Raw genomic sequence first — 12,200 nt, 5'->3', positions numbered from 1 at the left:
GAATTGAAAACTAACTGTGAATGGGCTTGTTTTTCCACAAACTTTTCTCAAAACTTTTCTGGTGGAGGATCTGCCACCTGCTTGTCACCATGGAGATGCTCTTATTTTACATCAAACATTCCAAAAGAATGGCAAAAAAATTATCCGTTCCAAAGTTTGGTTTTAACTTTCCGTTTCCATGGAGTGATGCAGGTGGCGAGCCCAGGAATCCTACGCGGTGCTGCTTTAATGAGTAATATATACCAAGGATTGTATGTTATAATTTGAGCAGCTTTTGCGTGTGTGACAAGACCATTGACACCAGAAAGATGGAGTAGTGTCTAAGAGCAGTGTACTCGAAAACTCGAAACACATTGAAATTAAGTTGTTCATTTCAGAATATTATGGTTAAAAACAGCTTCTTAAAATGTTTCAATGAATGCATCATTTATTAATATTCATTGGCATTGGTTTGAACAGCGATAGAGACATCTATTGAGGAGACATGAACCTCCCAAGGAACAGGATTGAGTTAGTGGCCCTGTGTTTGATGAGGAAAAGGAACGGGTGGTCGGCTGTGAAGTGCTCCTCCCTGAACATACAGAACGAAACCATTCCTGCTGTAGCTGCCGCCGCCTCCGTGCCCTCCTCGTTCACCTCCACGAAGGCCTTGTGAGCCACGGTAGACAGGAAGAGTCCGCCCTGACCGTTCATCCCGGACAGGTCGGCCTTGGCTGAGCAGAAAACATCCGACATGCCCATTTTGGCCAGAGGATCGTTCAGCTCGTAGTCTTCCTCCATCTTGAATTTTGGAAGGTGGACGTGCACGTCTACAGACTCCATGTTGGCGGGATCGGTCCACTCATCAAGATTTCCCTGTGTTAATTTGCTCTCAATCTGAAAATAACATAATATGATGCATTTAATAATAAAACATGGGCATTGACTTGACTTAAAAGTAAACAGACCATGACATACGGTTACATTGTGTTGCTAAATGTATTGAAAACTAATTTATACTAAAACTAGCATCAAAACTAAATCCAAGATTTATTTTGATATAAAAAAAAAAAATCCCCCTAAACCAATACCAAGTAATACTACGGAAAATATCACAACATAAGTCGATACCAATGAGTTTTGTAATAAATGCATTGAAACTCCTCTAAAATAAAGAATGGACTTGGTATATTGAAGCTATTACTATTTTTTTTTACTTTTTTCTCCACCACAATTTGAACCGACCTATAATTAAATACCGGTATATGTGTTGAGAAACTAACATAAAAACAATGCATTTTAAAAGTGTTTTAAACATAAATTACAAATAAAGATTTAGTTGTATTTTTTAACATCAATTTTAAGAATAGATTCCCGCATGAGAAACTGTATTTTTCCATACCTCAGTCATTGATAATTAGTATTTGTATTTCCCTTTCGAAATCCCGTTTGATATCATGACAACTCTACTTACTACTACTATAACTGTCTGTTAAAGTGTACAGTTTATTGCAGGCACCTTGTGGACCCCCTCTGTCCCAGCACTGGTCTCCTCAGGCAGAAGAATGTACATGCTCAGATCATTATCCACATACGGCAGCCCAACAATCTGCAGGCCCAGCTCTGGAATGTAATTGAAAGGCATTTTCTTCATCTGGTACATCATCTGCACAGGTTTGGTCACACTCTGTAGGACACAAAGTACAATATATAAGACATTAAACGTACAATAGTCTATTCGTAGTTGTACTTTGCTCTTACGCCATTGACGTGGAAAGGCATTTCTTTGGTGTTGGCCGCATCAAATTTATCCATCCAGTTTCCTTTGAAGTAAATGGCATTCACTAGAACCAGTCTTGTCATAGTGCTGACGGTCCCTTGTTTCAGAAGGTCTTTAATCTTATCTAGACATGAAAATGGATTAAAATGCATCTGTTTACAAGTTTAAAATAATGTAGTGATGTTGCACAAACGAAAACATACTCTCGGTTTGTTGCTCGACCCAGCTGTTGATCTCGGCTCGGCAATCTTCTGGAGTGCCAATAAAATCCACTGACTTCAGATCTGCCTGGTAGTGCTTCCTCGTGGACTCCAGGAAATCCTAATTGTATAAAACCCATGGATTGATTATATAAAACCCCCTTGTGAATAAATACTTGTGACTAACGCTGACGGACGGGAACGACTCACCGAAAGGAAGTTACAGGTGTTTTCTCCATAAAGACGATTGGCGAGTTTTAGGACGTAGGAAGCAGCTGGAGCATTGATTTGACTATTGAGGGTCTCGAAGTCTGCATGGACACCTTCACCTGGTCTGAATGACAGAGCCTAGGAAAAACAGAGAGTGAGTACTGTATTTTCCAGACTATAAGTCGCACTTTTTTTCATAGTTTTGGTCAGGGTGCGACTTATACTCCAGAGCGACTGGAGTAACGCTAATAATAATGTTATTATTCGAAAATAACGAATAATAACAATATTATTTGTTATTTTCACACTGGCAACCGCATTTCACATGTTGATTATTTTCACACTGACAACCACAAGAGGGCGCTCTAGGCTCTAAGCGACGCAGAAGAAGAATCAGCACTTCCTCTACCTCTGGAGTTTGGGGAGTTGTTTAGAAGTGGAAGGTGTACATTAGCATACGTACAACTCAGGGTTCAGAATAAGCGGTATCGCATCGCAAAATGCAACGCAATTTCTCTCAAATGCGATGCATTCGTCAGAAAAAAAGTGTTTTTGTATTGCAGCTTTTGCGATACAAAAATGTGTGTTCAATTGTATAACCAAAGCGCCTAAAAAGCGCTTATGACTCGTCAATCGATCATCAATAACGGCATGAAACACTTGACGGGTCCCGCTGCTGTCACAGATCGCGCGTACAAAAACTGCTGAGCGGGAGGAGCCGCCGGGAGCGCGCGATGAGTTACACATAGTTATGTTACACATAACTATGTGTAACATGTAGTTTTTGTGTAACATGTAGTTATTGTCGTGAGATCAGTGAGACGCGGCGCTCGTAAAACCCCTCGTCGCCTCCGCGCGCGCTCCCGTTTTCACCCCGAGAACCCAGAGGATGTGGAATTCAAAGGGGTCAAACTCACTCATGTCCAAGACAAAACCAAAACGTGTTGTGTGTGTAAGAGAAGTCATTTTGATACAAACAGCTCATCGTCATGACGACTCTGGTGGTGATACTGGGCCGTAGCCAGGATTTCTATGGGGGGGTCTTTTTGTGTCAAGGTGGACCTTTTTAGTATGATGAGGTAGATAACTTACATGTATACATATGATGTTTTATCACAAAAAAAAAATAAAAAATACACATATACAGCAATTTCACACAGAAACTACAACAGTAGCCGGTTAAACAAATATCTGAAGCTCCAGTCTCATGGGGTGTTTCCTTGAACACGTTCACCACATGCTCAAGGTCAAACTGGAAAGAGTAGTGTATATGCAACAAGGCCAGCGCTGAGAGGCGCTCCTTGCCCATGGAGGCCCTCAAGTCATTGTTGAGCCTGCGTATGGTGCTGTTGCTGCGCTCACACTCACAAGATGTGACTGGCAGTGTGCAGGCCAGCTGCAGAAGGATGTATAGGTTGGGATAGAGGTCTACTACATTAAGAAATGTTTACCAGACCAATGTTGGGCATCTTTTTCTTCAGCACAACCTCACCTATATGATCAGTTAGTTAGTTTTTCACTTTGACATACTATTTCAACATAACTGGACCTAAACACACACAGAAAACACAAAGTCTGTCTAGAAAATTATGTTTTTTTCATTGTAAAACCCTCAAATATGCTCAACCAAGCGTTTAAAAAGGTTCAAACTGAACCACAAGGTGCAAATATGAACATATAAAAGTATTCTTGTGATATATAAAAGCAATAAACCACTATTTACAATAAAAAGTAGGTAAATCCTCGTTTTTCTATTTGTGCTACTTCTCAAAACAGTTTCTGTCCAAAATGACACAGAGCCACATCACAGGCCTTGTACTTCCATGTGAGTGATGTTCAGAAGGAACTCTAAACCAGGTCTAACCCAGGACTAAACCAGGTCCAACCCAGGTCTAAACCAGGACTAACCCAGGACTAAACCAGGTCCAACCCAGGTCTAAACCAGGACTAAACCAGGTCTAAACCAGGTCCAACCCAGGTCTAAACCAGGACTAAACCAGGTCTAAACCAGGTCCAACCCAGGTCTAAACCAGGACTAAACCAGGTCTAAACCAGGTCCAACCCAGGTCTAAACCAGGACTAAACCAGGTCTAAACCAGGTCCAACCCATGTCTAAACCAGGACTAAACCAGGTCTAAACCAGGTCCAACCCAGGTCTAAACCAGGTCTAAACCAGGTCTAAACCAGGACTAAACCAGGTCTAAACCAGGTCCAACCCAGGTCTAAACCAGGTCTAAACCAGGTCTAAACCAGGTCTAAACCAGGTCCAAACCAGGTCTAAACCAGGACTAAACCAGGTCTAAACCAGGTCCAACCCAGGTCTAAACCAGGACTAAACCAGGTCTAAACCAGGTCCAACCCAGGTCTAAACCAGGACTAAACCAGGTCTAAACCAGGACTAAACCAGGTCTAAACCAGGTCCAACCCAGGTCTAAACCAGGACTAAACCAGGTCCAACCCAGGTCTAAACCAGGACTAAACCAGGTCTAAACCAGGACTAAACCAGGACTAAACCAGGACTAACCCAGGACTAACCCAGGACTAACCCAGGTTCAACCCAGGTCTAAACCAGGTCTAAACCAGGTCTAAACCAGGACTAAACCAGGTCTAAACCAGGTCCAACCCAGGTCTAAACCAGGACTAAACCAGGTCCAACCCAGGTCTAAACCAGGTCTAAACCAGGTCTAAACCAGGACTAAACCAGGTCTAAACCAGGTCCAACCCAGGTCTAAACCAGGACTAAACCAGGTCCAACCCAGGTCTAAACCAGGACTAAACCAGGTCTAAACCAGGACTAAACCAGGACTAAACCAGGACTAAACCAGGACTAACCCAGGACTAACCCAGGACTAAACCAGGACTATAGCAGGTCCAAACCAGGACTAAACTTGATCAACATGAAGTGTGCCCCTCATTTTGCTTCACAACAACTATATTACTGACAATGAATTACTTGAAATACTAAAACTCTCCAAAACTACTCAAAAACAGCAACAACAAAAAAAGCCTCTTTGACGTCGACGGCAGCCGTCTACGTCACTTAGTTTTCATGCTGCGCGGTCCTAAAGCCGACCATGTTTCAAAACGCACCGGTGCGGGCGTCGACCCCGAAGGGCTAATATCTGTGGTCCCTCAAGACGGACCTTTTCGGCCCAAATCAAACCCCCCTTGGCTACGGCCCTGTGATATGTAACTTGTGAGTGTAAAGACAATTAATATGTAAATGAGACTCATGCAAATAGTCATCTGATGATGACGATATGGAAGAAAGTTGTAAATAAGACTGATAATCTGACTTGGTGTTAATTAATTTGTTCAACAAATAATTTTATTTGCAAGTTTTCTATTTTATTTAGAAAAAAGTGTTCAAAAGTTCATTTGTTAAGAGTTTTTTAAAAATAGAATATTTACAAATACATTTGAAATAAATAATCTTGTTACATCAATGGAAAATATTGATTGTTAGTCACTTTTGTGTTTTGCTATGCAATTATCAAATTGCTATACAAATTTGAAAAAAATTGCGGATTGTGTAACAGCACCGCTATACAAGTGAAAATCCTTAATCTGAACCCTGCAACTATTCACAATGTTCTCTAATCTTAATATTATTATTGCATTTCAAGATGAAATGTCTGTTGCATTTCAAGATGAAATGTCTATTTCCCCCAAAAAATTCCTTCTTATACTCCGTTGAGACTTGTATATGTTTTTTTCTTCTCTATTATGCCTGTTTTGGCTGGTGCGACTATTAATCCGTTGCGATTTATAGTCCAGAAAAAACGGTAATAAGCGTATAAATACATTAACAAGATGAATAGCTTTTTGTGTGTGAATCCAGGCCCAAAACAGTTGTGTTTAGTTGTGTGCTTGAATGATTTATCTGCACTTAGAGGTGAGCAATTTGTCGAAATTTAGTCTATATTGTGAACATTGTTTTGAAGATAAGCAAAATTTGAATATTGAGTATATTATTTAGAGTAAAAATGCTACAAAAAGAGCTGATTGAAATGAAAATGAATAAAAGTAATGTTGTAAACGTGAACATTTTACAAAAAGTAAAGTACAATGTGATATTTCTGCATTTTTGTGATTCATTTTACAGACATTCCACATTTGGTTATGATGCAACTTCAACTAACTAAAATAAACACATTTTAACAAATTTCTGTTGGATTGAGATAATAAAAAATAAAATTGAGATATTAATGTTTGTCAATATTGCACACCTTATCTGCATTCTACTCATTTAAAGCTAATTTTCTAATGATTGATTGCATTTTTAATCATTTGCATTGTGATTTCTACTACATCTTTCTTGTTCAGTAAAGCCCTTTGAATTACTTTGTGTACAAATTGTGCTAGAATTCTTCACTTCTTGTAAAGTTTACAAGAAGTGAAGAATGTAAACATTCAGTCACAAACGCTCATAGAACTTCCTAAATAGGCAAACGGAGGAAGGACACCAATGGCTGATGTGAAAAGATGTGAACGAGTTGGGAGTTGGCTCGAATAATGTAACTTTTATATGGCTTTTATTTGTTGTTTATTTGAGGACTCTTGCAGATGTGTATTGTCATTACACATCACAGTCTAGTGTAACAGCCTGTAAAGCCATTGCAAGAGCGGACGGAAATAATAACAGGCTTAAACAGTCATAATCAATCATGAAAAGTCAAACACAGAGAGCTTTGCGAGGGTTTAGATTTGACAGGTAAACTGGTTTCATGACTTCAGCCACCGTGTTGTCAGTCAGTTTTACAGCCTAACGCTTTATAAGGGGAACAGTGCTTATCTTATTGAGGTGGCGCCGCCCGCTCAGGTCAAAGTACACACTGACACGCCTCGTCGCGCCTTTTCTGAGAGCTTTGCGTGCTTTACGGCGTGCTCACCTGGGACATCTGAGTCGCAGTGTCCCCTTTGGCCCCCAGGTAGACCATGGCCAGAGCCGAACTGATGCTCAGAGGAGACACAAAGATGTTTCCCGAGGGTTTTTCTTGGCTCAAAGTGCGGAGCAGCTCCAAGGCGAAAGCTGTGTTTGAGGCGGAGACGGAGGCCATGGCTGGTGTCTGGTTTACCTGCAACCAAAATGTTCAATTCAATGTTTTCTTTGTGGAGAGTAAAATCCTCGCCGGGCTTCAGACGGTTGGAAAATCAAAGGATGAAACAGTAATAGGTCAATGGGAGCAGATTAGACAACAATCACATCACATTGACAACAGTTCCAGAGCAGTTCCCTGTCCTTAGAACGTCCTTCTCGACAAGGAAGAGAGAGATGTTGCACTTGATTTGATGTATTTTTGAATGCTGTACCGTGTCACTTTTCAGGTCTATATCGGTAAAAAAATAAAAATAAAAAATTGAAAAACAGATATTATTGCCACTCCACAGACCTGACCTGGTAGACAGATACATTTAACGCAATACAGTGGAATATTCCAGGCAAAGCAATAGCATCTCCATGGAGAAAAGCACCTGTGGCAACCTCCAAACTAAAGTGACCATTCTATTTAAAAGTAGAAACTAAGACAAAGCCAATTATGACTTTTTGATTATATGTTATGATCTCGTTTAGATTTTTTTCGAAAGTTTTTTTCGGTTCGGTTTCGGTGTATTTCATTATTATAATCAGTTAATAACACCAGCAAACCCCTGCAACAGATAAGACTATGGATGTGGATGAACAGTGCTGTGATCAAATAAACTCGTATAATAAGCAGCCTAACGCGCGCTTTTGTCTCATCGAATAACTGCGCACTTTTTCTTTCAATACGTTTGTGGATTCCGCTCATTCCGGTGCTTACCTTCTCCTTGTTCCGGTGTGAGAGGAGTGCGCTGTGCTCGCAAACAGCCGCAGGGTCGAGCAGTAAACTGAGGCTGAGGAAAGCCCACCCAAGGCCGCTAAAGACGGAGCGAACTCGGGGGAAAGTGACGGAGAAGGAAGTTCGCCGAGCCGCGTTCATCTATAAGCGGAGCCGCGATGACTCCGCGCGCGCGTCAGTGGGTGTGACGCCGTAACGCACGTGCGCTGACGGCGAGGGTGACGAGGAGGAAGTGATGGAAATAATGGAAAGTAAAAGATCAGCAGCGAACAATCTGTCTGTCATGGATCTATTATATTATCGGTCATGGTCCCAGTGAGTCTAGGTTTGCTCTAATGTGACCCAGCTCTGCTTTTCTGAGGTTTCTGTGGTGTTTTCTACATGTGATAAAGTTGGGGATTTAAAGTTGTTATGGGTGAACGATTAAAGATGGTATGAGGTGCTGAAAAAGGTTAATTAATAGCATATTATTTATTTATTCATTTTATTAAGCTCTTATTTTACTGCTATTACTGAATGAACTTACCTACAGCCTGAACACACACGGAATCTACAATCTACAGAATAGACAATAAAACTACTACTACTTCTCTTTTATGTTTGTGATTTCATTAGTTTAGACAATCAGTTGGATTGGTTTAAAAGGGAGTTGGACTCCAAAAACACCTGTTTTTTATTTTTTTATTTAGTCAATTTTATTGTATTTCTGTTTCTGTCATTTCTTTGTGATTTGAATGCATTGCCTTACTACTACTACTACTACTACTACTACTACTACTACTACTACTACTACTACTACTACTAAAAGAATAATGATAAATAAACGCTATATTGTTGTCTTCTGCAAAGTGTTAATCTGTTATTATTTAGAGTTTGAGTACCATTCTATTTCTCTTTGTCATTTTACATGGGATACATGGGATGAAGATGATGATTGTGGATGCTATTTGTTTTTTTAGTGAAGAATTTGTTTTGCCAAGTTTATTATTTATTCTTGATTTACTTTTGATTATATGTCTTTATTTTGCATATTGATTGTTCCTTGTTTGCATTATTTCTGTAAGTAATTATTAATTTTATGTTTTTTGTTTGTCTCGGGGTTAAATAGGTCAAGACGGGAGGGGCTCAGCAGGTGTTTTTTTACCAGTTGGACAGTAGGATGGACATTTATGTGTTTGCTGTGCTTAAGTCTACAATAAACCTGCTTGTAATGCATTTCTTTGTTGCGTTTGATTATTTTATAGCTTAAAGAGCCTCATCCTGGACAACGCCTCAGTGGCTTTTTAATTTGTTTTTTAACGATTTAATGATGATTCTGCACTAGAACTACAATCCACATTTGCAGACACACTCAACATACAATACAGTTTTGTATTACATGTTTCTATTCCCCTGCTGTTCTTGAACTGTCCGTTGCAACACTGAAATCTCCTCATTGTGGGACAAAGACACATTATCTTGTCTTTCTCTTATCATAAATATGCCTGTGTATGCACCCACAGTATTGGTCAGTGCTTTATTGCTTCTTGGGAGGCATTCAATGTGTTCAGGGGTGTGTCAGATTTACTGAGATTAAACCTGTTTATCTCTCCTCAGTCTGGCTCACACACTGCAGCCACTGTTCATGCTGTGTGTCTGATCAATGCTGCCCCAGACCTTCAGTTTCACAACAAATCCTAAAATATTCACTTTTCCTTTACGGTAAAATCTCATAGAAAGGATAAATAGTTGCTTTTTTATATCCAAATATTTGGTTAAATGTTGGAGGAGTTTTGTTCTTGTTTGGCGTGTCATACATTATGCTATTAAAAAGTATTCCACTAGAGGGAGCCATATTTAGTTTTTCATTGTGAGCTCCAAACGTGGTTCTGTGGTGCCATAAAGTGTACTTGTTTTGCAGCAATTATTCCCAAATTAGTCATGATAATATGATTGACTGTATAAATAGACTGTAAGATGTTTTTTTAATACATCAACCACTACCCCAGAAGCCCATGGAAAATAGCCAAACTGTGTCAAGTAAACAAGACCATGTTTACTTGACACTGCTGTTCACACTTCTGTTGTTTCTTTACCCCAGGATAAGTTGTGTCGAAGAGATTCTTTTTTGCATGGCTCCCAAGTCAAGCTTTCAGTGCAGTCCTCACCAGCTTATCCCTTGCCTAAAACCTGTTTGAGTTTGGAAACTTAATGCGGACTTGAGTTAGTCTCCGAGGTGTAATGCACTCACAGTTGACCCTGGCATTTCCATTAGCCGCAGCATCTTTGAGGCCTGTCAACATAATCCATCAGCAGAAAAGCCCTGACTGTACTTTGTGGCCCATGTGAGAATTACATGTGCAGATAAAGTTCCTGCTGTCAATGGGAACGGCTAGATCTGCTTTTAGAACAACAACAGAACTGCAATATGCATCATAGACACAGTACTTTTGTGTGTGACTCTAAACGTACTTATTATTTGAGCGTTAATTGGTCGACGGCGTCTTAGGCCAACAAAATCTGTGTTAGTCGACTAATCATTGAGTTGGATTGTAAGTATTTATGTGGGGCATCAGCAGAAAGAACAAGGCACGCAGTGAATTGCTAAAGGGTATTTATAATTTATGTGGCAGATTAAACTCACAAGTTTTCTCTGTCTTTATATGCATTAATACATTGTTTCCTGGTACTGCATAGTAATGTGTTTTTGTTGCATGTTGTTGTCTTTTGAATACATAGAAATACATAATAGTTTTGAGAGTTTTTGCAATTATTGCCCTAAAATATATCATCAGGATTCATATAAACATGATATTATTTCAGTCATTTGGGCGGACATTTTGGTGCGTTTGTGCATAAACATAAATAATTGGATTTTTGAGTTGTGCTACAATGCTTCACTGCTTTTTTTAAGTGCTTTAAGACTACAATTCACGTTTCCCTAAATGAATAAAAGCAGTTGTTTGTAAGAATAGTGGGAACCGAGAGCAGGAAGTTGAACCACGGCTAAACCTCATGCAAAAAACGTAATTATTGCTATGAAAGAAGACATTGAAAACATGTCAAATTTACTTCACCACATTGATATTTGATTAGTTTCCCCTTGCTTTAGATGTTGTTGTCATGGTAGTTACCGGTAGTAAACATTACACAAAAGTTCAGCTTTCACCCGCCTCCAAAAAAATCACTGCTATATGTTTAGATTTCCATGTGTGTCAATGAATATCTACATCTAGTTGCTCTGATGGAAAGCCACACAGCACTTTTGTCTCAGATTTTAGGACTAAAGATACCTTAATTCCACCACAATAAATATAGACCACCCTGTTGCTATTGCCCTATCACCAGGAACTCTCAGTTGATGGACCCACTCTTGATACCCAGTGGTTAAGTGACCTAGAATTAGACAGTGACACTCATCCCGCACCATATTCAATATTTGTCTTGTCAGGGCTCGAGTAGTGCCGGGCCCAGTATCTGTTATTCCGATATATTTACGAGTGGAAGATTAAGCTGCGAGGGCTCAGCACCAGGAGCGCGACAAAGGCCGAGGATGGGGCAGCGGGCGTGTGAGTCGTGTTCCACATTGTTTAACTTATCTTACCTTTTGTCCTGTTGTGTGCCAATGGAGGACACTGAAAATGCAATAGACACACTGCCAATCGCACCAGAAATAAAGCTGGTTCACTCCGGGCACAAATTACTAAAGAAACAGAGGCCTGGCGCCCCTAAATCCTGCCTGTGGCCTCGGCAGGCGTGACAAATGAAACCGCAGTGGGGGGAGATGCGACACTGGCAAAGGGCGGAGCTGGAAAAAGTTTTGAGAAAGTAAACAGAAGTGTAGGGGTCAAGTATTTATTCCACACCATTTGTCTATCACCCGACTGCAGCTGAGAACTACTTATATGAATTTATGGCCAGTCACAATGAATATAACTGGTAATAAATAGCTGCTTGCGCTGTTTGCTATTAATATTCCAATGAATCTGATGTCCAGCCTTTGACTCGTTTAAGTTGATTCAGTTTAAGGTTAGCTACAAAGCGTTGTTTTTTTTCAATCTGCTTATTCAACACAGCAAATATGTTTCAGTCCTGCAGAGTTTTATGCCGGGATAATCTTCATTGTTGAAAAAACTTAAAAAACAAGTTCATCTTAAACCATTGGTAGCAGTCCAAACTGGAGAAGAAACATTCACATTGTCCAATAGATCACCTTTCCTCTTGTATGTG

General features: G+C 40.0%; 1 protein-coding gene across 1 annotated transcript; it reads right to left on the bottom strand.

Moving 5' to 3' along the window:
- Positions 1–407: 407 nt before the first annotated feature.
- On the bottom strand, positions 408–8,148 carry serpinb1 (serpin peptidase inhibitor, clade B (ovalbumin), member 1). Its single transcript, XM_072438421.1, has 7 exons — positions 7,974–8,148; positions 7,062–7,247; positions 2,170–2,307; positions 1,963–2,080; positions 1,741–1,883; positions 1,499–1,666; positions 408–876 (listed from the first exon to the last, which is right to left on the bottom strand). Exons 1-7 carry the CDS (start codon positions 8,130–8,132, stop codon positions 472–474), a joined length of 1,317 nt encoding a protein of 438 aa, XP_072294522.1. The 5' UTR covers positions 8,133–8,148; the 3' UTR covers positions 408–471.
- Positions 8,149–12,200: the final 4,052 nt, after the last annotated feature.

Source organism: Eucyclogobius newberryi, unplaced genomic scaffold (assembly GCF_026437365.1).
Source record: "Eucyclogobius newberryi isolate DKJ021-1_F unplaced genomic scaffold, fEucNew1.0.hap1 SCAF_9, whole genome shotgun sequence".
Classification (NCBI taxonomy): domain Eukaryota; kingdom Metazoa; phylum Chordata; class Actinopteri; order Gobiiformes; family Gobiidae; genus Eucyclogobius; species Eucyclogobius newberryi.
This window is presented reverse-complemented; position numbering and strand designations above follow the sequence as displayed.

Bases quoted from the DNA above. Each gene is read 5' to 3' on its own strand.
- serpinb1 (XM_072438421.1), bottom strand. From the start codon at position 8,132: ATGAACGCGGCTCGGCGAACTTCCTTCTCCGTCACTTTCCCCCGAGTT. The intron at 2,081-2,169 runs GTGAGTCGTTCC...TTATACAATTAG, and splicing joins ACACCTGTAACTTCCTTTCG to GATTTCCTGGAGTCCACGAG. The intron at 1,884-1,962 runs GTATGTTTTCGT...TTTCATGTCTAG, and splicing joins GGTCGAGCAACAAACCGAGA to ATAAGATTAAAGACCTTCTG.